This window comes from Rhineura floridana, chromosome 4 (genome assembly GCF_030035675.1).
Source record: "Rhineura floridana isolate rRhiFlo1 chromosome 4, rRhiFlo1.hap2, whole genome shotgun sequence".
Taxonomy (NCBI): Eukaryota; Metazoa; Chordata; class Lepidosauria; order Squamata; family Rhineuridae; genus Rhineura; species Rhineura floridana.
Genome location: NC_084483.1, coordinates 117,727,887 through 117,754,939, shown reverse-complemented (window position 1 = coordinate 117,754,939; position 27,053 = coordinate 117,727,887). Strand labels below are relative to the sequence as shown.

The 27,053-nt window shown below is 44.2% G+C and overlaps 1 protein-coding gene and 1 long non-coding RNA gene across 9 annotated transcripts in view; one reads left to right on the top strand and one right to left on the bottom strand.

The window, feature by feature from the left end:
• SYNE1 (spectrin repeat containing nuclear envelope protein 1) overlaps positions 1 to 27,053 on the top strand; it is a 598,390-nt gene that overhangs the window by 310,514 nt on the left and 260,823 nt on the right. For all 7 annotated transcript variants that reach the window (XM_061624165.1, XM_061624156.1, XM_061624155.1 and 4 more), the window contains 2 exons: positions 7,261 to 7,526; positions 24,834 to 26,994. In XM_061624165.1, coding sequence (XP_061480149.1) covers positions 7,261 to 7,526; positions 24,834 to 26,994 — 2,427 coding nt within the window. The remainder of the gene's footprint in view (positions 1 to 7,260; positions 7,527 to 24,833; positions 26,995 to 27,053) is intronic.
• LOC133383446 (uncharacterized) overlaps positions 1 to 27,053 on the bottom strand; it is a 46,453-nt gene that overhangs the window by 8,198 nt on the left and 11,202 nt on the right. The window contains exon 2 of one of the 2 annotated variants that reach the window (XR_009762291.1): positions 19,346 to 19,412. The exons of the other annotated variant lie outside the window; for it this stretch is intronic. This is a non-coding gene — a long non-coding RNA (uncharacterized LOC133383446). The remainder of the gene's footprint in view (positions 1 to 19,345; positions 19,413 to 27,053) is intronic. 2 annotated transcript variants of the gene reach the window in all.

The following is a 27,053-nucleotide window of genomic DNA, read 5'->3' as shown; positions in this document are numbered from 1 at the left end:
GTCTTTATTGAATGTCATTTTATTAATTTCAGCCCAATTTTCTAGTCTATCCAGGTCTCTTTGGATTTTATTCCTGTCTTCCATTGTGTTAGCTATCCCTCCCAGTTTTATATCATCCGCAAACTTCATTAGGCTTCCCTCCACCCCATCATCTAAGTCATTGATAAAAATGTTGAAGAGTATCGGCCCCAGGACAGAACCGTGTGGCACTCCACTTGAAACCTCCTTCCAGTCCGAAGCAGAGCCACCGACGACCACTCTTTGAGTACGGTTTTTCAACCACTTGTGAATCCACCTGACAGTATTTCCATGTAGTCCGCATTTGATGAGTTTGCTAATCAAAAGGTCATGGGGGACTTTGTCAAACGCTTTGCTGAAATCTAGATAGATGACATCTACAGCATTTCCACCATCTACTAGGCTAGTGACCCGATCAAAAAAAGAGATGAGATTAGTTTGACAGGATTTTTTCTTGACAAACCCATGCTGGCTCCTACTAATCACACCATTGTCATCTAGATAGTTGCCAATGGACTCTTTTATTATCCGTTCTAATATCTTTCCCGGTATTGAAGTCAGACTGACCGGCCTGTAATTCCCCGGATCTTCTTTTTTACTCTTTTTAAAGAGCGGGACAACGTTTGCCCGTCTCCAATCCTCCGGCACCTCTCCCGTTCTTCAGGATTTCTCAAAGATGATGGCAAGAGGTTCCGAGAGTATATCCGCAAGTTCCTTCAATACTCTGGGATGCAGTTCATCAGGCCCTGGAGATTTGAACTCATTTAGGTTAACTAGGTATTTCCTGACTATCTCCTTATCAATGTTGAACTGCAATCCCGACCCCTTACTGAGATTGCTACCGATGCAAGGTTGCACACTGTTCCCTTTTTGGAGAAAACAGAGGCAAAATAGGTGTTGAGCAGTTCTGCCTTTTCCTTGTTATCTGTCAACATTTTGCCACTTATTTCAAAGAAAAAAATATTGGTGCCGTATTACATGGATGGTGTATAATATATAGTTTGCCTCCAAAAAAGAGCCATTGGTATTTCTGCCCAGTAATTTCCAACAAGTTTCTGACTAAATTTGCATTCTACACAGGACATGATATGGAAAACAAGAGAAGGAAGAGACAGTTCTTGTGTGGCTGGAAAAAACTCTACAGCATCAACCTGTGGTTGAAGGCACAAATCTAAGGCAACTTGAGAGAAGTAGGCGGCTCACAGAATGCACCTCTTCAGGTTGCTTTCCTGCCTTTCATTGAACTGGTCACAGTTTCTTTCAGCGCTCACCTTTCACCCTCAGGCCTGTTTTTAACTTTATTGTCTGCCTTTTGTCTACCTTTCCTCCTCTGTCCCTGCTGTTATCCGGGGCTTCCCAGACTATTCTCTGCCTTTCCTTTTCTGAGGCTTGTCCAGGACTCCCACTGTTTGTTCTCTGCTGCCTTCTCCTCTATTTCCCCTCATTTTCTAACTCCCTCTTTTTTCAACCATCCTCCTTTCTCCTCTCTTGGTTACTTCAGTGAGAGGAGGTTGGAAGCCATTCTCAGTCACCTCAGCAGATGCAACTTGTCTGCTGCACATTCTTGCCAGGCATGTGTGTGGTACAATTCATAATTAAGCACTCTCTAATGGTTTCGGATGGGCCTGCCCCAACAGCCTTAGGCACTAGTGAGCTTGTAGTCCATAAAGCAAAACAGAAGGCATAATTTGACTGGCCAGTCTAAAGGGGACCTGGAGACTTCATCCAAGATTGTGCACCATACTGGGGCTTCTATCAGTGCTTCCAGCCATGCCTCTGGGGCTCATCTGCAATATGCTCCCTATTGAGTGAGGACTGGGCAGAGGAAGGAACCCTTCTCCAGCCCCATGGTGACTTGGGGAAATGGGAAATGCTGCAGGGGCTTTTTTCACTGCATTCCTGAGGAAGAGGATTTTGTGGGTTTTTCTGACCCTTCTATTGCTGGGCAACAACAGACTCTCAAGGTGAGCATAGGCACTCCTTCATACAAGGGATTGAGCATTCCCAGGTTGGGTTTGTTTCGAGTGCAGACATACTTTAAAAAAATTAAAGATACCCTTTTCGGAGAACTTTCTAAGGAATTAAGGGCTCCAGCCAATAATGCTGTCCTTGTCCAAATTTCCTCTGGTAATGCCTATGGCCTGGCTGCCCCTTCTAACTCCAGGGGCAGAGCTCCCATGCAAGCCTTGGCTCATACAAAAAATCTCTCATGCAGGCATACTGCACCCTCTAGGGGAGGCTCTGCTAATCCTACTTCACCTACTTCATTCACTATCCACATTGACAATCTTATTGATCCTATACTCTCCCATCAACATCACACCTCCACTGCTGACATGGATGCCCTGGACCCCTTCCTTAACTCTCTAGCAGAAGAGCAACCCTCTCATCACTTTTTCATCTCTTACTTTGTATCTCTCTTGACCTGGCAACTGTTGGTCTCAATGCCACTCCTCCTGAGCCCCCTCAAGCCCAGTCTAAGGGTGGACCCGTATTGCCTGAGCCAAAGTCCAATGTTAAATGTGTTCCAGTCCCTGGCCCATTCAAAACTATCACTAAAGTGGAATGGGATGTGCCATTAGAATATTAAAAGTCTGTTTCTTTGGCTAACAAAATTTACAATTTAGATTCAGAATTCAGAGATCTGCTGAAGATCCCAGCCATTGACCAGCCAGTTTCTATGCTTATGGCCAAAGATGAGACTGTGCAACAAAAGGACCCCAATGAAAGGCATGTGGACTTTGCATTGCATAGAGCAAATGAAGCCATAGCCTTAACCATTCATGTCTCCTGCTTCACCTTGGACTTCACATGCACAGCCTTTGTGTGGCTGGATGATTTGATTACCAATCCTAACCAAGACACTCCTTAATGCAGCCTTAACCAGTGTGCCTCCAGATGTTGTTGGACCACAATTCCCATCTTTCCTGACCATTGGCATTGCTGGCTGAGGATGATGGGAGTTGTGGTCCAACAACATCTGGAGGCACACTGGTTGGGAAAGGCTGCCTTAAGGCTTCAAGGGCAGCAGTTTTTGTGGTGGATGCTACACTGGACACAACACAATTCACAGCATGCTTACTTGTAGTGGATGTGGTGGCCAGGCGAACTCTCTGGCTATGGCACTGGGATGCTGACACAACTTTCAGGGTCAACTTCTCAGATGCCTCTTACTCAGGAGGGAAGCTGTTTGCAGAAGAAGCTCTGAAAGATATCCTGGTTGAATCCAAGGACAAGAGGAAGGTGCTAGTCTCCTCCCAAAGGCACAATATGTTTTTCTTATTTCCTTACCAGTCAAGACAGCCCTTTCACAGCTCTTGGCTACCCCAGAGATACAAGCACTCCAGACCCAGCTGGGGCAACTGGAACAAGCCTAGATACCCCTTTAAATACCAGCAAGGTCCCAAATCTATGTCCTCCAGCAGGGTCAGATGCTCCTAGCAACCACAATGAAGCCATCCAGCTTCAGATCGGAAGCCAACTCCCAATAGTTCTTTCACATGTGGTAGGCCACAACCTCAGACAAAATATCCTCAGTTCTCTTCTACACAGCTACAAAATCAAGTTCTGGGACCTACCGCTGTCCCAATTCCTTCCCTTACTGGTCTCCAACTTCTCAGAGAGGGAAGAGATCATGGAGAGCACCATGGAGGAAAAGACTGTCAATGGCTACTAGCCAAGATGGCTGTGTTCTGCCTCCATAAGCAGAAGCAGTCCAAATACCAGTTGCTCGAAACAGCAGGAGGGGAGAGTGCTCTTTGCACTCAAGTCCTTCTTGTGGGTTTCCCATGGGCAACTAGTTGGCCTCTGTGAGAACAGGATGCTGGACTCGATTGGCCATTGGCCTGATCCAGCAGGCTCTTATATTCTTATCTAACATCAGCTCTCCATAACAGCTAAAGAGCTAGTCTCTCCAAGAGAATTATTCTTGGTAGTGCCGAAGAAGGATCAAAACATCTGGAGGACTCTGCTAGACCCGAAATTCCTAAACCAGTGGGTCATATACAGGTGGTTCAGGATGGAGACCTTAATTCCAATCAAAGAGATCCTATACCCTCAAGATTTTCTCTCTTCTATAGATCTCAGAGAAGCATATCTCCACATCCCATCCACCCCAGTCATCAAAAATTCCTTCACTTTGCATACAACCAGCTGCATTTTCAGTTCCAAGCTCTACCCTTCAGCTTAGCCTCAGTTCCAAGGGTGTTTACAAAAATGATGGTTGTCCTGGTGGCCCATATTCACCTCCAAGGCATCCATATTTACCCCAACTTAGATAACCTGCTGATTCATTCACCCTCCAAGCTACAGACTTGTCAGTACCTCAGATCATCTTATCCTGCCTCAAAGCCCATAGTGTCCTGGTGAACTTCCAGAAAAGCCATCTGTAAGCCACTCAGCATCTAATCCATTTGGGAGCACTTCTGAACATGACCAGTGGGACCATTTCCCTGTCACCAAACCAGATCCAGAAGATTAAGGAGGTGGCCCACAAGGTGATGGCCTCCAAAATAGCAGATCTGATGTTCTTAGGCAGGATCCTGGGCTGCCTGGTCTCAGCATTCCAAGTAACCACTTGGGCCAAACACAGTTCTTGGATGCTCCAATGGGCGCTTCTGCCTTTCCAGAAAGCTATTGCTTCCAGACAGCATATCCATCTTCACATCTCCCCTGCCCTGCAAGCTGCCATGTTTTGGTGGAACCAAGATTGGAACCTTCGGAAGGGTCTCCCCTTCATGGAACCAAACCGGGTTCTAATATGATATGCCAGCCTTCTCAGTTGGGGGGGCACTGCTGAGGGCAGCTGGTCCAGGGCTGCTGGCCTTCAACAGAATGGGTCAAGAGCATCAAGTGGTTAGAACTAAGAGCAGCACACCCCTCCCTGCACTTCTTCATTCCTCATCTCAACCTCTCCCACATCCTTCTATGGACTGGCAATACTGTAAAAACAAATATCAGTGGGAAGGGAGATGATAAGGTCCATGGATCTGCAGGCGGAGGCCTCATTGCTCCTGAGTTGGGCAGAAATTCACCTTCTGTCGACTGCTGAACTCAGCAGCAGGACATCTAATGTGGAGCTAACTGGTTGAGTTGGCAATCAGTGCAAGCGGGGGAGGGGATGCTTCACCTAAAGATCTTCTGTAAGCTTCAATCTCACTTTGGGAAGTCTTTGGTAGACCTCTTCGCATCGAAGGACAACCATCAGTTCAAAAGGTTCTTCACCAGATTCCACTCCCCCAGAGCAGAATCACTGAATGCTGTGACCCCTCCATGGCCTAAAGATCTACTCTATGCTTCCTACTAATCACAATCTTGCCTCAACTCCTCTGGAAGGTCAGAGAGGAAAGGGCCCAGGTGATCTTGATAGCTCCCTTTTGGCCCCTGCACCCTTGGCTCTCAGAAATTCTAACCCTGACAACATCCTGTCCATAGTGCCTTGCATATTGGCCAGACATAGTCTCACAAGGTCCTTTCCTCCACCCAGACTCAATGTTGTTTCAGCTGATGGGCAGGGTATTGAGGTATTGAACAGAGATTCTATGGAAGTTCAGCCTCAATCCTGATGCGATTAAAACCATTTTAGCTTCCAGACACCTGTCCACCATCCACATTTACTCCTTGACATGGAAGTCCTTCAATTCATGGTGCTCTTCCAGATGCCTGTCCACCCACAAGGCAGAACATTCCCATATCCTGGCTTTCCTTCAAGATGAAAGAAGAGAGACAGGCTCTGGTGCTGAGTGTGGATTTATTGAAATGCTCTATGCGATTCGGAAATACTTGCCTTTCTTAGGAGCTAAAAATGGCCTGAAGAAGGACCTTAGGCTTAAGACCCTAAAAAGGCAAGTATCTCTCATCTCGAAACCAGTGTCTTCATCTATCTCTGCCCACCTGCTTTTGAAATGTTTTCTTTGAGGGGTAAACCTGAAATGTCCATCTACCATTCATAGGTGTGCATCCTGGGATCTGAAGTTGTGAGAGCCCTACAAAAGCCTCTTTTTGATCCCCTAAATAGAATATCTCTAAGACTTTTGTTTTTAAGGGTGTTATTTTTCATGGCCATAACGTTGTAAATGCCCTCCCAGTGGCCAAACACCTTTGTGTTTTTCACAAAGATTGGGTCATTCTATGGACAGATCCCTCCTTTCTTCATAAAGTGCTTACTAAGTTTCACAGGCAACAAGAACTGATTCTCCCAACTTTTTGCACAGCTCAGCTCATCACCTGAAACACACCTGGCACTCTGTGGCTGTCAGACAGGCCCTTAAGTCTATATGTCCAGGTCAAATGACATTAGAATAACTGGCACATGTTTTGTCTCCTTCCGCCCAGCCTCTTCTAGGCTGGGGAGTAACCACCTCCTCACTTTCCAGGTGGATCCAGGCATCCATAGCTCTTGGCTACAAGGCCCAGAGACTTCCTGTTCCAGCTAGGATCACAGTCCACTCGACAAGAACTTCAGCCACCTTGGGAGTACTCTGGACCAACGCCTCTATAGATGAGATTTGAAGGGCAACAAATTGGGCATCCCCAAGTTCCTTTACCAGGCACTATAAAATTGGCATCTACAGCTTGACCGGGTCTTCAATCTATCCCATCCTACATGGTAAGTTTTGGGACGTCCCAATCTGATGAGTTTCTTCCAGCAGCATGAGAAAGAACTGTTAGTTTCCTACCTGAATGGTAGTTCTGTGTTGCTGGAAAGAAACTCATCAGACCCCTTTACTATCACTTCAGTGGGTTTTCCACAGCTACAGATCTTTAGGGAAGTAGGTTTTTTCTGCCACTATTATTTTCTTTTACTTGTTTGAGCTCAGTGAGGATGCAAACTGAAGAGGTGCATTCTGGGAGCTGCCTACTTCCCTCAAGTTGTCCTTCCTGCTTTCAACCACAAGGTGGCACTGTAACCCTGATCTGATGAGTTTCTTTCTAGCAACACAGAGCAACACATTCAGGTAGGGAACTAACGGTTCTTTCTCTTCTAAGGATGAAGGGAAAGGGAGATTGGTTCCTATGTCAACTTTCAATCTGCATCTGGAGGAATATTTGTCCATTTCAAAAAGTTATTACCTTTTTGTTGCCCATGAATTATCGAAACAGAAATCTTGACATCTTATGAAAGGGAAGAATACAGTTCTATATGTCTTTGTGATGCAACCTAAATAAAAGGCATTAACAGTTTTCATTTAGTTCTCTGGTGTTAATTCATTACCATTTTCCTTTTTGTTTCTCTTCATATAGGAGTTCAGCAAGAAACTGCAATCTAAGCAGGCAGCTTTGACAGCTGTGACTGAAAAGGTGAGCAAACTAACCCAAGGACTGGAGTCACCCGAACACAAGGAAGTAGGACGCTTGAGCAACCATTGGTTGGACCTTTGCCTTCAGACAAGTAATGTGCTTCTTCATAGGGAAGAGGATCTTCAGAGAACAAAGGACTATCATGATCGCCTAAATGTAGTAGAAGTCTTTTTGGAAAAGTTTACACAGGAATGGGACAATTTGGCAAGGTAGGAAAAGTCTACCTTTTAAATACTTTAAAATACATTAAAACAAAACACCTAAAAAACATTCTTTAAAAATGCTTTAAAAACATCTTTTTTTAAAAAAGAAAAGGTTTAAAAACATCTTAAAAAGCAATTCCAACACAGATGCAGACTGGGATGAGGTCTCAATTAAAAGGCTTGTTGAAAGAGGAAGGTCTTCAGTAGGTGCCAAAAAGATAACAGAGATGGTGCCTGTCTAATATTTAAGGAATTCCAAAGGGTCGGTGCCACTACACTAAAGGTCCATTTCCTATATTGTGCGGAATGGACTTCCTGATAAGATGGTATCTGCAGGAGGCCCTTACCTGCAGAGCGCAGTGATCAAATCTATTGAGTTGTATATATTGTTATACTTTTGAAAGTCATTTTGGGAAGGTTTTGTTCTAAAAGGTGGATTTTTATTAAATAAAAAATTAACAATATTCAAATATTTTGGTCTATTTAGTTCATTATTGTCTTTGCTAATTAAAGGCTGCTCTACAAGGTCTTAGACAAATATTTTTGTCAGCCCTGCTACCTAGGACCTTTTTCACTGAAGATGCTAGGGACTGGACCTGGGGCCTTATATATGCGAAGTGTGTGCTCTGCTACTGGGCAATAGCCCTTTTACAGTCTCTACACTCGTGTATCCCTACCTGGACTTGTGTTTTTTTTCTGCCACCATAAATCCCATTCTCCTTCAGGGCCATCTATGTAAATGGAAGAAGAGAATGACCCAAGTCAGGAGTGATCAAGGTTAAATACGTGCTTCTAATGCTTATAGACACAATAGGGCTACTTCATTCTTTTCTACAGCATATGTACTAGAAGAGCAGTGTCACGGACATAGAAAATAGTAGCACATTTCAGACTAAGGAGCAGGCAGTGTGCATATGTGTTTTTAAGTTAACAGTATATATCATAGGATTATTGAAATGATGGAAAGATAAAGGTTGCGTATAGAGGTGGATGAACTCCCTCCTCCCAAGCTCACCTTGTGTAAGTTGTTCAGTTCTTGCATGGTTTCATACAGAATTCTCAGGAAAAGCAAGTGGTCTTTTGGAGCCTCTGTACAAAGCTTCCCCCACTCATCCATCTGTGAATCTTTAGTCCTCCTTTCCTATTTGCAAGCCTGCAGCCTACCTCTAACCTACTTGCAAAGTTCCAATCCCCCAAACTACAATTCACAGCAGTATTTGCACTTGTCTTGCTGCTGGGGCAGTGCCAGATGGAAGGAGCAAGAAATATACTATGAAAAAATACTGTTCAGCAGCTGCATATCTACTAGCAAATCAACTGAAATAAATGTGGTAAAGCCATTGCTGCCACGGCGTTTTATATTAGTTTTTACAGCAGGGAAAGAAAATGAATGAAATCCCTGTAAAGAAGGTAGATTTGTTTTAATAGCCCAGGTTTCCTGTAAACAAAGAATCTTAAACTTTTGGAGATAAATTACAAAATCAACATCATGAAACATATTTCTCCAGCCCATAATGTTCCAAGAGAGTAAAGGTAATTGTCAGACTGCTGTAATTATATCAGATTTTGTTTTTGTCATATATACATCCATTTCCACAAGGAGGTGGTTGAGTTAGAGACCAAGGAATTAAAGTTTTGCTTGGAAGCTCTAGGCCAAGCTCATGAGATTCCAAAAAGGGATGGGCCATCCGTTCCTTTGAAAATGTATAATCATGGGTAAAATGCTTGAAATTATATTCCTTGGGTGACTGCAGTTTATCAAAATCCCCAATGATGGTGGTGGTGGGGTTAACAGATTGAGGTTAATTCAAAGGAAGAAGTGATTGACTATCTATTGGTTGGGAATTCACCTCTACAGCAACAAACAAAGTAAGGCTGGTGCTTCCTTTACTTAGCATTCCCAGCAAAAGAGCCAATCAGATTTTCTTCAAAAGAGACTTTAAAATGCCCCATTGTAAAATCTGTGCTCTTAGGCAGCTGTGCAACAGCAGGTTCATCCCAGCTGATTAGATGATAAATGCGATGTGCAATTTGCCTAGACTTATCTGTTACAACAGTTCTTTTTTGCATTAGAGACCTGTTTAGTATGGAAATTCAACAGAGGAGATTGAACAATGTTACAGAATACCTGGGTAGGAACTACCGCCTTCTTCTTAAACAATTTCTCTCTTTTCATGATTAAAGATGGAATTGTAGAGGAAGCAAAAGTAGACAAAAACTTTTTTAAAAGAGGAGTTGTAAAGGATCTTTACTCTCAATAGGTCGATACAGTTAAAATCACAGTTTAAAAGAGAATGCAAATAGTGTGTTGCTTTTAGCATTGCATGCCAGGGAGAATGGTGACTGTTGATTGGTAAACTGCTAAACTAATCTGTAGGGGCTTAAGCTGTTTCAAAGGGACTTCCCTTTGTCCGTGTAGATTCTTAGGTTGGTCCCAACCTTGTCTTGAGCATTTAAGGCCAGGAAGAACATCAGACTTTGAGGTGCAGACAGTATGGAAAGCAACAGAGCCTTGCTTTCCTCTGTTCCTTTCTTTGGGACGCACCTTCTTTAGAGCACAGCAGGACAGAGAATTGTCAAATTTGCCTGGTTTCCAAGAGAACAGGGTGCAAGTGGATTGAGCACCAGCAGGAGTTTGCTTGCCAGTAATCCTTGCTTAGGAAGTCAAATTTCCTGCAGTAGTACTAGGGTGAAAATGGCCAGATTTACCAGTTTTCCTGGAGGACAAAAGGCTGTTGTTGTGCCAAAAGCAAGAAAGCTTGGGATTTCAAAGACCATGAATCACACTTGTGGGGAAAATATAGCGCCTTATTGAAGCAAAGCTAGTGTTTCTCAGCAGGCAAGGCAATAAAACACTTATAGAAGCAGCTAATGAGCACAGTTGTTATCTTATGTCTCTTTTCTGTTGTCCGGGAGCCCCAGATAAGAACAGAGAAATCCCAGGTGGCCACCCACTTACACAGTACTACACCGACTGTGTGTGCTGAAATCCCCTGACCAGGCATTAGGGACCCTTATTTATACCCAAATGAGCCCCTGGACTTGGGTGCAAGTTTGTGCCTGTGAAACTAGCTATACCTGCAGGATTTTTTTTTAATTTGGGTCTCACACTTCTACCTTTGTTGATCAGTTAGGTTGGTCAGTGTCCTTGCTTTGTAGCAGCCTGATTCATTGCAGCTGCCTTTGAAGGCCAAGTTCCCAGGGCTTAGCACTGTATGTGAAAGCATCCTCCCTGTTGATCTGTTGGCATTCATTGTCTATTTTTGCCAATTAAGAACCTCTCTTACCTCATCTGTGTTACATCAACAAGGCTTCTCAGACTTATGTACTATTGTATTCTACATAGGCCAGGTGGGAAAGAAAGCAACAAGCCCACCTGGCTGGGATACAGGAGTATGGGATAGGAGGATGGAGCATGTCACCCTATCTCTCCTCGTACATTAAGATGTCTCATGGCCATTTCCCATACAGCTGTCTAGCTTCTTATTGATTCCATTTAGAAGGTGATATATTGACTGGACCATTTTTGCCACCAGACAGAGCTGCTCAGCCAAAATATTTCCAAAGTTGAGGGCAGAATCCACAACATCAATTTTGTCTGCAAAGTTATCTGTATTGTTACTGTCAAGAGACTTATCATTGTCAGGGTTGTGCACAGATGTTTTTCCATATGAGGCCGGCCATCACTGCGGGTATTAGCTCCACCTATCGTGCGAAGGCAAGAATGTTTTTGAAGTCAAGACTAGGGGCGTCAAGCCCCTCCTACTCTCCAGTTCATTCTTGCCTTCGTACGAACAAGTTTGATATTTGCAGATAGCGTAGCTTTAGCTAAATTTCTTGTGTCGTTTTGTGTGTTTGTCTGACAGTGTGTGGAGGTTGTTTTATGTGATTCCACATTTTCCCTCCCCTCTGTCTTGCATTTAATTCGTTTGTTTTCGTGTTTCCTGGGGAACTCTTGGGGGGATTCTCCCTTGCCCTGCTCTTTTTCCCCAGCTTTTGAGCCTTACGGTTCTGGCAGAGACCGTGGCTGCGGTTCTCTAGCGTCTCAGGCGGGAGCTTGCAGCTGCAGCTCCCGATTCGGCCCGCCGCTTGGCTTGGCTCGAACCTTTTTGAATCTCCCCCTCCAGGAGCTTGTGGCTGCGGCCCTCTTGGCTTGTCGTTTGGCGGCTGTTTGTCGTTCGGTGACGGTTTGACTCTGTCTCCCGGCCCTTTAATTTTGCCGCGGTGACTTCTGTAGCCAGCGGCTGTGACTGATATCTGCTGCCGCCTCGGCGCTTTAGTTTTTTATCGGCCCTTCTACTCCCCGTCCCCGTCACCCGGCCTTTTAAGTTGCCGCGGCGGCTTCTGCAGCCAGCGGCTGCGACTGATATCTCCTGCTGCCTCAGCGCTTAGTTTTTTACTTCCCTGAGGACCCGCCACTGGCTTAGAGCCGGTATTGTGTTATCGGGTCCGCAACTGCAACGCGTTGCTGAGGTAGTGCCTGGCTTTTTTCAGTCCGCTGGGCTGCTCAGTACCCGCCATTGCTCCCCCTTCGTAATCCGCCATTTTGATCGTTATTTTCTCCCGCTCCTTTTACGGACGCCATCTTGTTTGTCTCCCTTTCCCGCCCTTTATATTCAGTCTACCCCATACTAAACAAAGGGGGCTTAGCTGGCAAGGGCTCCTTGTACGTATGTGTAAGATAGGATTCCTTAGTCCTTTGGACCCCTCTATCACACGACTACTGCTGCGGCTTCTGACAACAGCTTGATTCCAGGCTGTCCATGGAGGCTCAGATTTCGGCAGTGAGCCGGGCAGCCTGGTATCAATTACACCTCATACGAAGGCTGCAACCCTACCTTCCTGTTCATCAGCTCGCACTGGTAGTACACGCCCTGGTCACCTCTCGATTGGATTACTGTAATGCGCTCTACGTGGGGTTACCCTTGAAAACGGTCCGGAAACTACAACTTATACAAAACGCGGCGGCTCGACTACTTACGAATAGTCGGCGCCGGGATCACATCACACCAGTGTTGTTCGACCTACACTGGCTTCCAGTTGTCTTCCGGGCCCAATTCAAGGTGTTGGTATTAACCTTTGAATCCCTATACGGTCTCGGCCCAGTTTATCTAAAGGAGCGCCTTCAACGCCACCAATTATGCCGCCCGACAAGATCAGCCACACAGGGCCTTCTCTCAATCCCGCCGACAAAAACAGCTAGATTGGCGGGAACTAGAGAGAGAGCATTCTCAGTGGTGGCCCCCACCCTTTGGAACTCCCTCCCACAAGATCTACGGCACGCCTCTTCCCTAAATGTATTTCGTAAAGCCTTAAAGACCTGGCTCTTTCAACAGGCCTTTGGGATTTCCGGGGAGGGTTAACTTCTATGACTGAAATGCCTCTTACCCTGCACTAGTATTGTTGTTGCTGCTGTATTGTTTATATATTGTATTAATGTATTTTATCCCATTGTGTTTTAACTGTTTACATGTATGTCGCCTAGAGTGGCCATCGGCCAGATAGGTGACACATAAATTAAATTTTATTATTATTATTATTATTATTATTATTATTATTATTAACTAGCTGATAGCTAGCACCTGGACTTCTGTGACTGCCTCATTATCGCTGTGACTGTGCTTTAGATTTTTGAACCTTGCTGGCTCTGGCGCTAGGTGCACAACTTGTTGACCTGTACATTCTGCCCCATCTGTGTCCGTGTGCTAAGACTGTGATACTGTGCACAAGCTGTTGAATCATACATTCTGCCCCCTCTGTGGCCGTGTACCAAGCCTGAAGTCTATACTGTACATTCTGCCCCCTCTGTGGCCGTGTACCAAGCCTGAAATCTAGTCTGCATTATATTGACGCTGATCCCATAGTGCATTCTGCCCCCTCTGTGGCCGTGTACTTAGCCATCTGCCAGTGCATTCTACCCCCTCTGTGGTCGTGTACTGTGCCTGTTCGGGTCTCTACATTCTGCCCCCGCTGTGGCCGTGTACTGCACCCAAAGTGAATATAAGATGGCGGAACAGCCAGACATGTCTCAGACAGCCAAGCCACAACCATCTAAGGCAACTAAGACTAAGCATGCTAAAGCACTGGCTAAGACTAAACATCTTTCCAGCCACAGCAAACCAAAGCGTCCACGCTATGTCTCTGGGCCGACCCCCACCACAGCAGCTCAGGAACAGCTAACGGATATATTTCATTCCCCTGCTGCTTCCTCTGACGAGGAGGACTTTGCTGGTTTTCCTACTCAGCTAACACTTAGCCAGCCTCCTTCCATGTTGCCGCCCAGGGCTTATTCTCCGGCTCAACCCACAGAACCACCTACTCAAGCACAAACATCTGCTTCAACGGGGCTGCAGCTGTCCCATGATTTTCTTTCACAACTTCAGGGCATGCTGTCATATTTCACTCAAATGCAGTCACCACCACAAGTTCCCGCCATACCTCAACGCACTATGGACCAACGTGTGTGTCACGAGGCAAACCCTTCCGGTTCCCCAAATCCCTTTGATGTAGCTAGAGGCAGATGTATTGATGAAGCCTCGTATGGGGAGGAGTCAACCTTTGCTGATCACCCTGAAGGAGACGACTGGAGTGACTATTCGGAGCATGAGGAGGATACATCGTATCGCTTGTTTAATGCCTCCGATTATCAGCCTCTAGCGCGCAGGGTAGTTAACGTGCTTGGTCTCCAAGCTGCGCCTCCAACTACTACCGCTCCAGCTATTAAAGGGGCCAGGGTTCTCAAATCCCCTGCACCTACTGAGCATTACATCCCGGTGCCGGATCCCATTGCCAAACTGGCCACCAAAGAATGGTCTCATCCATTCCAAATGCGCCGCTTCAAGAACCTGGCTGACAAACTTTACTCCCTAGCTCCTGACTTTGCCAGTAAGCTAGCCGTCCCCGGCATAGACGAACTGATTGCTAGCCTAGTTTCACGATCTCTTTTGCCTAGGGAAGGAGAATCCCAACTGAAGGATGCTACTGAGCGAAGATTAGATTTCGCTCTCCGCAAAAATCATGAGGCCACTGCTTTCTCCATGCGCGCCTCTGCATCAGCTTCCGTCTTCTCCAGAGCAGCAATGATGTGGCTGGATGATCTTCTAGAGGACCCTAACCCTGATCCTGTCTCTCTCAGAAGGTCACTGATAAAGTTGCGCAAGACAGCGGTGTTTGTAGCTGATGCCACTTTGGATGCCACTCAACTGGGGGCACGAGCCATGACGGCTCAGATAGTTGCTCGACGGACCCTCTAGCTTCGCCACTGGCAAGCTGACTCTACGGCCAGAGTGAATCTTTCTCGGGCTCCTTACTCCGGATCTTTGTTTTCGGCGAGGAAGCTCTAAAGGCAGTGCTGGTTGATCCCAAAGACGCCCACAAACCGGTTTTGGCCACTGTGAAGAACATCGATCATAGGCCTTTCAGGTGATTTCCCTCCTTCCGCACTAACCAGCCCTTTCGAGGAACGCGGCCAGGAGGCCGAGGCCGCGACTTCCGATCCTATGACTCCAATTCCTTCAGGGGAACCTGGAACCGACGTTTCCAGGGCAGAGGTCAGTACCAAGGGCGCAGAGGTACTTCATCGTCCTCATATAGGGGAGGGTCTCGCCAGCGCAAACAGTACTAATGCACTTCCGGTTGGTAGCAGACTACTTATGTTTGGAGACCAGTGGCTGCGTCTGACTAAGGTTGCCTGGATCAGAGAACTTTTTTGTTCTGGCTATGCAATAGAGTTTTGGGCGACTCCACCAGACAAATTCCATCCATCCCCTTGCCCCAGGGCGCCGGCCAGGCACAGCATCATGCAGACAGCTATACATCACCTCTTGGACATAGCGGCGATAGAGCTAGTCCCTACAACAGAGAGGTCAGAAGGGGTGTACTCCTTCCTATTTGCTGTGCCCAAACGAGATTTGTCATGGAGGGCGGTACTGGACCTCAAGTTTGTCAACCGTTTTGTAACATACCGCAGATTCAAAATGGAATCCCTCCACTCCATTACTGAAAGCCTGCAAGAAGGAGACTTCCTGGTTTCTATCGACCTAAAGGAAGCGTATCTCCATGTGCCCATTTGCATAGCCCACAGAAAGTTCCTTCGGTTTGCTTTTGGCCCCCAGCATTTTCAATATAGAGCGATGCCGTTCGGCCTCTCCTCTGCTCCGCAAGTATTTACAAAAGTGCTTCTCACCTTAGTGGCTTACCTCCGGATTCAAGGGGTCCATCTCTACCCATATCTGGACGATATTTTAATACGGGCAAGCTCTGAGGAGCTGGCTCATCGTCCTTTAACGCTCACCCTCAATGTTTTGCAGGCCTACGGCTGGCTTGTCAATTTCGACAAAAGCCATCTTCAACCGACCCAATGCCTACTACATCTAGGGGCAATGTTGGACACCCTGCAGGCAATGGTGTTTCTGTCTCCAGATCGCATAACTGCCATCACAAACATTGCAAGGTCTTTGATGCAACAAACAACCGCAGACGTCATGCTTCTAGCCAGGGCGCTCGGAATGTTCATCTGTACCATCCACATTGTGCCATGGGCTTGAGCCCACTCTCACCACCTTCAGTGGGCTTTGTTGCCTTTTCAACAGGACATTGCCAACTCCAATCATCGCACAGTTCCTCTGAGCCCCACACTGCGCCTTTCATTCCGCTGGTGGACGAGGGTCCAACATCTTTCCAGAGGCACTCCATTCAGAGAACCTCGCAGGACTGTTGTCACCATGGATGCCAGTCTCATCAGCTGGGGAGCACACTGCAACTCCCAGTACGTTCAGGGAGTTTGGTCCACAGCAGAGCAGACTCAGAACATCAATTGGTTGGAGCTCAAGGCGGTCCACTTAGCTCTATTTCATTTTCAGTCTCTGTTCCCTTTGGACCATGTCCTCATTCGAGCAGACAACATGTGTGTAACATCACATTTGAACAGACAGGGGGGCACCAGGTCCCGTCCTCTGCAGGACCTAGCTTCCCTCATCTTCGTCTGGGCAGAACAACATCTACAATCCCAAAGCAGAGCATCTCAGAGGGATTTGGAATGTGACAGCAGACTGGCTCAGCAGACAACAGCTCATTCCGAGAGAATGGAAACTTCATCCGACCATATTCCAGCATCTCCAACATCGGTTCGGCGTCTTCTCAATCGACCTTTTTGCTTCCAGTCGCAATTACCAGCTTCCCAGTTACTTTGCCAGATACCTGGACACAGCAGCGGAAGCAGTGGATGCTCTGTCCATACCGTGGCCAGACGGTCTTTTGTACGCCTTCCCTCCCATACCGCTGTTAGCCAAAACACTGTGGAAGGCGCGGAGCGAGAGGGCACAGTTGGTTCTGATAGCACCATATTGGCCACGCCGACCGTGGTTCTCGGATCTTCTTGCAATGTCGGTGATGGATCCTTGGACACTTCCAGTCAGGCCAGATCTTCTGTCCCAGGGTCCAGTATGGCATTAGGACCCCACTTGGCTCAATCTAACAGCGTGGTGTTTGAACGGGGACATTTGAGGTCTGCTGGCCTGTCTGACGCTGTTATTGATATATCTTAGCCTCGAGACGACCGTCTACCACCCGTATTTATCAACATACTTGGGTGGCTTTCTCTAAGTGGTGCCAGGCTCAACACTGTGATCCATCCCAGGCCACTGTGCATCAGGTGCTGCAATATCTCCATAGCGGTTTTATGATGGGACTCAGACCCAACACTCTACGTCGACATGCGTCCACTCTGTCGTCCATTCTTTCAGTCTCCTCCACTGGTGCCCCTATTTCCTCACATCCGTTCATTAAACGTTTCCTCAGAGGCACTGCTTTACGTTCACCGGCTGCAGTCCATCGTTTTCCTTCATGGAGTCTGTCCAAGGTCCTACAAGCTTTACAACGCCCTCCGTTTGAACCCCTTTGGACTGTGCCTTTACGTCTACTGTCCTTCAAGGTCTTGTTCCTGGTCGCCATCACTTCTGCCAGACGAGTTTCGGAACTGGGCGCATTGTCTTCTGCTCGCCATCTCTGTGTCTTTCACAAGGACTCTGTTGTGTTGAAAACTGATCCTTCCTTCCGTCCTAAGGTCAATTCAGTTTTCCATTGCAATCAGGACATTGTACTCCCTTCATTTTGCCCGAAACCTGCTCATCCTCTAGAGAAGGCTTGGCATTCGTTGGATGTTCGGAGGGCTCTCAAGACCTACCTGACTAGGACCCAAGAGATTCGACGAATGGAGTCTCTGTTTGTATCCTTTCATCCAAGGTCTATGGGGCATAAAGTAGCCAATTCTACCTTATCTCGCTGGTTAAGGGCATGTATTACCTTAGCATATGAGTCCCTTAAACTCCCAGTTCCAGCTAGTATAACAGCTCATTCAACTAGGTCAGCGGCCACTACGGCTGCCTTTGCTACCAACGCCCCTGTTGCTGATATTTGCAGAGCTGCTGTTTGGTCTACTCCACACTCGTTTATAAGGCATTATGAAATAGATCGTTATGCCTTTGCCGATGCCTCTTTTGGCAGACGAGTGTTGCAACAGGTTCTTAATGATGATTAGCATGTGGGTGGTCCCTCCCTGTTATGGGCTGCTTTGGTACATCCCGCAGTGATGGCCGGACTCATATGGAAAATGGACCATTGGTCTCACCTGAAGGGTGATTTTCATATGAGGACGGCCATCACGACCCTCCCAGTTGGAGGATGTATAGATATTTTACTAAGATGTTATATATTTCTGTTACGCTATTGTATTTAAATTACTAGTGAAGTCAAGACTGCTAGTTCTGTTATATCGCTATGTTAGAGTCATGTTATTATGCATGTTATTTTCCTGCTGGCAGGCCTGTTGGCCCTGTTCTTGTATTTTTAGATTTTTCTGTATAGACTCGCTGCGAATGAACTGGAGAGTGGGAGGGGCTTGACGCCCCTAGTCTTGACTTCAAAAACATTCTTGCCTTCGCACGATAGGTGGAGCTAATACCTGCAGTGATGGCCATCCTCATATGAAAATCACCCTTCAGGTGAGACCAATTGTCCATTCTTCTACATTCAAACAGGCAAATCTATTGGGCGTTTATATTGCGAACTCCTCAGGGTTTGAAGAAATATTAGAGGAGAAAATGTGAATTTATAGTTGTTTAAAAGTGATAGGCGGATATGTCCGAAGGACTTATAGCTAGCTTTTTAGATCTCATAGAGTAAAATTACAGTTTCCAAAATCCTTAACAGAAATGAAGAGCAATCTCAGATGTCTAGGCCCACTGTCCTATTAACAAAATATAAGTAGCAACCAATGGAAGACGGGCCATTAATTAGTGCAGTAGCCTGACAGAAAAAAACCTTTCCAATTAACCAAGAGATTGTAAGGTTTCTCCTCCCCACAGTGCACTTCTTTCAAAGGTTGTAAAATTTCCCACAAATACTAAATAATTTGAAGTATTAAAAGGGAGTAGCTTAGCTGTTTCAGATAAAAGAGAGATGTTGTTTCTCACTCCTTACTTAATCATTGCTCTCTAAGATGGGGGGGGAATCTACCATGGAGAACCTATTCTTTGACCAATAACCAAAGAAAAATAAGCACATAAGGTCAAGGTCTAATAAAACATGATATATTCTGAAAAACATGTAGAAATAAATAGTGGAAAATATGGTCTATGGCTGATAGCCAACTGAATGCACAATAATGACCAATTTCTAAAGTACATGCAGTTTACTCCCACAAATTGTGATGCACATCTTGTCAGCACAGCAAGCAGTTTACATGTACTCTCAATGACAACAGTAATAAATTATAAAGGTATTCTAAGACAGAAGTATAAAATGCAAAGATAAAATGCACCACATACCTAATTTGCCAGACGTGTTTCGACTTGAGACAAGTCTTCTTCAGTGGCATCTATTCAGGAAGTCTCTCTTTGAGTGTGGATTTAGATAAGGCAATATTTAAAAATACAAAAAAATATTTTAACACTTTTATTAACATGAAAGAATATATCAATCAGAGCTTGGAAAAGTTACTTTTTTGAACTACAGCTCCCATCAGCCCAATCCAGTGGCCATGCTGGCTGGGGCTGATGGGAGTTGTAGTTTAAAAAAGTAACTTTTCCAAGCTCTGATATCAATTCATATTAAAATATACTTAAATTTAAAAAAGGCTTACCAAGTGAACTAAGTTGCTGCTGCAGATATCATCTATGAAAAATACTTTAAAAGCCTTCCATAACGCAGCAAGATACAAGCCTATGTGAACATAACCACTCAGGATTATATTCCAATTCACAATTTTAAAATAAAAATTAAAATAAAATTTATCTCAATAATCCATGAAACATTTACTCACCCAAATGTTCTACTTCTTTCTCTTCTACATAATAGGCATCCAATCTAACCCTTCATTTAAATTGGGCAGCCTATACCTATACCCCACAGATATTTCTATCAAACTTTAAAAGCAGGGAAATTGGGCAGCTATAGTGAATGCACCAGGGGAGCAGGAGACCTGACCTCTCTGAGATATTGTACTGCCCTACAAATTGGTCAAAATGCAAACACCATTTGGGTTGGTCTTTCACACTCCAATCCACTTGCTGTGTAGCTTGGAAGAATTTCGTAACGTGCCTCTGAGCATATGGTGAGCGGTGGCAACACCTGCCATCTCAAAAGATAATTATATTTTTGTATGTTTGTTGGTGTTCTTCTTACATTGCTTCTTTCCTGTGTTACTAATGTTTCTACAGAGAATCTAAACTAGAAAATTTTATTTCCCTCATTATTCATCCTAGAAATTTGTGTCACATTTGTTTTTATTAATTTCAAAGCCTTTTTATTGGTTAATGTCATATGATGGTGAAGACAGCCTTTTATGTTTAAAATTGGAGGTTATGATCTATTTCTATTTTGGGTGCATTAACAGTTGAATCTGGAACTGCAGTTTGATGCAAAAGCAGACTGATTACAATATGTTGCTACTTCAGCAATAACTCTTAGCTGCTGGAAAAAAGAGGATGCATGTTTTCAGCCTGCTATGTTTAAACCACTTTATTTAAGGAAAGGTGGGCATGGTCAATTAAAAACATAGAGCACACCTAGAATTTTGCTAGAATATATTTCACCTCTCACTGTTTTATCTTGTGCAAACTGAGACACTCCTGAGGTCCACTGGAGACTATTCTGCAGAAGTCAGTGCCATTATTCCACAATTCTGTTTGGAGTTTTTTTTAGTGTACATTTTGCAAAGTGTTGCTGTAGTTCACATATTCACAGAAATAGAAACAAAAGAAAATGATTTCCTATAGGAAACTTCACTAAAATTTCAAAGTAAATCAGACATATTTAAAGTGACCATCTGAACAATATCAACTGTCTTAATAATGTTGCTTTCTCCCTGCTAAAACAAAATCAGCAAAGCACATATCTTCTTTCTATTCTTTGGGCTGATTGCAGGTGTTGCCACCACTCACCATATGCTCAGAGGCACATGTTACCAAATTCTTCCAAGCTACATAGCAAGTGGATTGGACTGTGAAAGACCAACCCAAATGGTGTTTGCATTTTGACAACTTTGTAGGGCAGTATAATATCTCAGAGAGGAGGTCAGGTCTCCTGCTCCCCTGGTGCATTCACTATAGCTGCCCAATTTCCCTGCTTTTAAATGTTTGATAGAAATATCTGTGGGCTATAGGTACATTCTTAAACTGCAAGGTTTTTTGCCTATTAGTGAATTTCCCTGCTTTTTAATCCGGGAGGTAAGAAATGGGATCCTGTCCAAGTTTTCTGAGAATGGATTGATCATTTGCATGCTTATTGAGTTCAGTGGGATTTACTCCCCTGCAATCATGCTTAGGATAGGTGAAACTGACTACAGGGGATGGGGAGGGAGGGGAGGAAACGCAGAGGGGAGGACTGGGATGGGAGCAGGCAGGACGGGGAGGGGAGGAGGACAGGTTTGATCATTTGCATGTTTATTGAGTTCAGTGGGATTTACTCCTACGCAATATGGTTAGGATAGGAAAAACTAATCATGGGGGAGGAGGGGGGAAAAGGAAGGGGAAGGAGCGTATTGGAAGGGGCAAAGGAGGGTAGGTTCGATCATTTGCATGCTTATAGAGTTCAATGGTATTTACTTCCGTGCAATCATGCTTAAGATAGGTAAAACTGACCATGGGGAGGAGAAAGGGAAGGAGGGTATTGGAAGGGGATGGAGATGGGGAGGGAGGGGATAGGAGGGAGAAGGGAAGGTGGGTTTGATCATTTGCATACTTTTTGAGTTCAATGGGATTTATTTCTGTGCCATGTCTGAAAATGGAAATGGACTGCCTTCAAGTCGATCCCGACTTATGGAGACCCTTTGAATAGGGTTTTCATGGTAAACAGTATTCAGAGGTGGTTTTACCATTGCCTTCCTCTGAGGCTGAGAGGCAGTGACTGGCCCAAGGTCACCCAGGGAGCTTCATGGCTGTGTGGGGATTCGAACCCTGGTCTCCCAGGTCGTAGTCCAACACTGACCTGGGGGAGGGGCAGGGAGGGGAGGGGGAGGAGATTAGGTGGGTGGGCACTGGGCAGAAGGGAAGCCCCGTTCCAAAAGGAAAACATTATGAATAGTATCATTGTTTTTCAGCATTTCCCCCACCTTCTTATTCTGCAGCAGGCATATGTAGCCTCCCACCCAAATTTAAACCAAAGCTGTCCCTGGCCACATCCACACCAGGCCTTTATTTCACTTTGGACAGTCATGGCTTCTCTCAAACAATCCTGGGAAATGTAGTTAGTGAAGGGTGCTGAGAGTTGCTAGGAGACGCCCTGTTCCCCTCACAGACCTTCAATCAGAGTGGCTGACTGTTAAACCAGTCTGGCCACTGAAGCACTCTCAGTGGAATAGGAGTCTCCTCTCAGTACCTTTCACAAACTTCCCAGGATTCTCTGAGGGAAGCCATTACTGTCTCAGTGAAATCAAAGTCTGGTGTGGGTGGGCCCCCCTGATTAGGTAAGCCAAGCAGCTGTGAGGCTTTTAGAACACTGACAGTTGGTTCTTACTGAACATGCCCCGCGTTATCATAGGCTGCCAGCCAAAATTTCTTAAATTTCAAAATTAATTAAAAATCAGCCACGCATTTTTTTTTAACTTTTAAACTGCAGAAGATGAAGGTCAGATTATGGGGCAAGGTCAGTATTAGGATTACAGGTACTCTGTGAATATGGCTGATTTTTAATGAATTTCAACAGATTAGGAGAACTCAGAAAAAAGTCCAAAAGGGATTTGGGGTTTTTTCCTCTCTTTTTAGACTTTGAACTCTTGATTCTCTCTGTTTTATGTATCGCCATGAAAATTGAGAGTGTTGTTAAGCAAGCGTTTCTGAGTTCAGGACTATAAAATTTGCAAGGTTTTGTTTTGAAATGAGCTTATGGGAAGCATCAGAATGGCATGGGGGTATTTTCAATTTAACATTGCGGAATGTGAAAAATCCACTCTGGCTATAGTATACAGCCATTCTTGTGGCTGTATAATATTGCGTTACATGCTAAGTTCTGTAAATTGAAATCACTGTACTAAATATGTTAAGTACAGACAGAATGAAGCCCATATACAGGGGTGTTAGTATTGCATCAGTCTTGGATGATTTAACAATGCATCATCCTCACACTGAACGCTGTCATTATAAAAGAAACATAAAAATAAATATATAAATCAGCTAATTTTTGAGCGTAGATTTAGAATAGGAAGTTATGCGCGCAGAATAGGAGCAAAAACAAGAGAAAGAAGTAGAACATTTGGGTGTGTAAACTTTTCATGGATTATTGAGATAAATTTTATTTTAAATATAATCCTGAGTGGTTATGTTTACAAGAGGCAGCTGGACAGCCACCTGTCAGGAATGCTTTGATTTGGATTAGTTCACTTGGTAAGCCTTTTTTAAAATTTTAAGTATATTTTTAATATGAATTGGTATATTCTTTCATGTTAATAAAAAGTTTTAAAATATTTTTTATATTTTTAAGTATTGCCTTATCTAAATCCACACTCAAAGAGAAACTTTCTGAATAGATGCCACTGAAGAAGACTTGTCTCAAGTTGAAACGTGTCTGGCAAATTATTGGAGATATGTGGTGCATTTTATCTTTGCATTTTATACTTCTGTCTTAGAATACCTTTATAATTTATTACTGTGTGGCCATTGGGAGTACAGTAGGGCCCCACTCATATGGCGGGTTCCATTCTGGACCCCCGCCGTAAAGCGGAAATCGCCGTAAAGCAAAACCCATTGACAATAATGGGACGCGTCGCGTGAAAATGATGTCAAAATGGTGCGTGACGGAAAAGAACCGCCGTAAAAATGGAACAAGCGCCTTAATGTGGGGACTTCCCGAATTGAAAGCCGCCACATTAGCGAAGCGCCGTAAAGCGGGGCCCTACTGTACATGTACATCTTGTCAGCACAGCAAGCAGTTTACATCACAATTTGTGGGAGTAAATTGCATGTACATTAGAAATTGGTCATTATTGTGCGTTCTGCCGGCTATCAGCTATAGACCATATTTTCCACTATTTATTTCTGCATATTTTTCAGAATATATCATGTTTTATTAGACCTTGACTTCATGTGCTCATTTGTCTCTAAGATGAGGAACCAAAACAAAATTCTCTCAGCGTCTAGAGTCAGGGAGGGGCTGTTTCTTTTCTCCCTTGCTCTTCTTTTCCTTTTTTCTCATCAAGCACTCTCTGTTACTCAAATACCACAAAGACCAAGGATAAGGGCATGCTCCCCAGTCATTGTATAATTTATCTTTGTCTAGGTCCAAATGGCATTAGATAAACTCAGCAGTATCTGAGAGATTTACAAGATATTGCTGATATGATTCCTCTACCCACCAAATTTATTTAAGATATTGGTGGCAATATCTTAAAAGGTGAGTGAATGCATAGAGAACAGATCAAGAAAGATATTGACATTCCTTCCAACATTGCCAGGGCAGCAGCAGACTAAGCAGGTAAAAGGGTGAGTAGGTGGATGAGAGGAGGTGATTTATCTAGCCTGGATTATAATCCAAGAGATGAACCTTTGAGGGGAGGGTTAGCATGATCATCTTGTATTTGTGGTGAGTATTATGAGTTACTAAGGTTCATATTCCAAGGCAGAGAACCATGAATTTAAGTGACTTCTCAATTTATATGGAACTTTACAATGAGGGTGTGTTTTGCAATGATTGCTTTTAAATTGTTAAATACCTTAAGGAATGGTTCAAATTTTCATTTTGCACTAACATTCCTCCACAAAATAATTTCCCTGTGCTGTTGATTATATTAAGTTCTGCATTGTTCTTTGTCTCTTTTAACAGATCGGATGCTGAAAGTACAACAACGCATCTTGAGGCTTTGAAAAAGCTAGCATTGGCTCTGCAAGAGAGACGATTTGCTCTTGAAGACTTAAAAGATCAGAAACAGAAAATAACAGAACATCTAAATCTGGATGATAGAGAGCTAGTGAAAGAACAGTCAGGACACTTTGAACAGCGCTGGATTCAGCTAGAGGACCTCATCAACAGGAAAATCCAGTTGTCTGTCACCACATTAGAAGAACTGAGTATGATGCATGCTAAACTTCAGGAATTGATGGAGTGGGCAGAAGAGCAGCAACCTAGCATCTCTGAAGCTCTCAAACACAGTCCACCCCCTGAGCTGGCTCAAAACTTCCTCGTGGATCATCTCACCATTTGCAGTGAAGTAGAAGCCAAGCAACATGTTTTGAAAGCCCTTATAAAGGATGCTGATAGGGTGATGACTAATTTAGGGCTTAATGAAAGACAGGTGCTCCAGAAGTGTCTGTCAGATGCTGAAAATCATGTGGATTGCCTTAGTGATTTGGTTAGTCAGAGAAGAAAGCATCTAAATAAGGCTCTGTCTGAAAGGACTCAGTTTCTCCTGGCAGCCTTTCAAGCAATGAATCAAATTCAACAACATGAGAAAAAGGTCAAGTTCTTTGAACATATTTGCCTACTACCAGAAGATGTAAGCAAACAGATCCGGTCTTGTAAGAGTACGCAAGCCAGCCTTAAGGCCTACCAGAGTGAAATCTCTGCACTGTGGTCTCAAGGGAGGATACTAATGAAGGAAACATCAGAGCAAGAAAAGAGTGAAGTGTTAGATAAACTGCAAGAACTTCAGAACATGTATGATGCTATCTTACAAAAATGTAGCCAGCAATTAATAGAACTGGAGAAACATATGGTTTCTAGGAAATATTTCAAGGAAGACTTGGATAAAGTATGCCACTGGCTTAAACAATCTGATATTGTTTCATTCCCAGAGATCAATTTAATGAATAGCAATCCTGAACTTTATTCCCAACTAGCAAAGTATCAGCAGATTCTTGAGCAGTGCTCTGAATATGAAAATCTTCTGATGATACTGCAAAGAGATGGCCAGGAAATCTTACCATCACTTAATGAAATGGATCATTCCTATCTTGATGAAAAACTTAATGCCTTGCCTCAACAATTTAATATGATTGTTGCTCTAGCTAAAGACAAATTCAGTAAAGTCCAAGAAGCAATTTTGGCCCGTAAAGAATATGCATCATTAATTGAACTGACAACAAAGACTCTGTCTGAATTGGAAGATCAGCTTTTGAGCATGCATAAGGTTCCTTTTACCCTCTTAGCCAAGGAAGCTGTCTCACTCCAGCAGGATTACAGAAATGTCCTAACTGAAGTAATAAACCTTGGTGCTGCAGTGGATGAATTAAACCAGAAAAAGGAAGCATTCCGGAGCACTGGGCAACCTTGGCTACCAGAGGAGATGTTGCTACTTTCCACCTTGTATAACAAACTAAAAAGGCAAATAGAACAAAAAGTAAACCAGTTAGAAGATATGATAGAAGCATATCAGGAGCATGAAGGAATGTGTAAGCAGCTTGAGTTACAGCTAAATTCTATAAAAGAAGAACAAACAAAAGTTAGTGAAGAAACACTCCCAGCAGAGGAAAAGCTGAAAGTGCACCATTCCTTGGCTGGCAGTCTGCAAGATGCTGGGATCCTTTTGAAATGCATTGCTGAACATCTTGAGATGCTTTCCTCCCAGCTTGACCCATCTGTGTATGAAAGAGCAAATCATCAGGTGCGAACATGGCAGGAGTTGCTGAAGACGTTGCAAACTGCCATTGGTGATACTGTGATAGAGTGTGAAAACAGACTGGTGCAAAGCATAGATTTCCAAACTGAAATCTGTCGTTCCCTTGATTGGCTGAGGCACATTAAGGCAGAACTGAATGACCCACTGAGTATTGATTTAAAGCTGAATATTATTCAGGAAGAGATCCGTAAAGTTCAGATCCAGCAGGAAGAAGTCCATTCTAGCCTAAGGATAATGAGAGCACTAAGCAATAAAGAAAAGGAGAAGTACACAAAGGCCAAAGAGCTGATACCTGCTGACTTAGAAAACAGCTTTGCTGAACTCTCTGAACTTGATGGGGAAGTTCAAGAAGCAATACGTGAAAGGCAGGTCAGTGTGTCTTTTTATTTTTTTAACCAACACTGAAGAAGACAAATCAAAGACTTGCC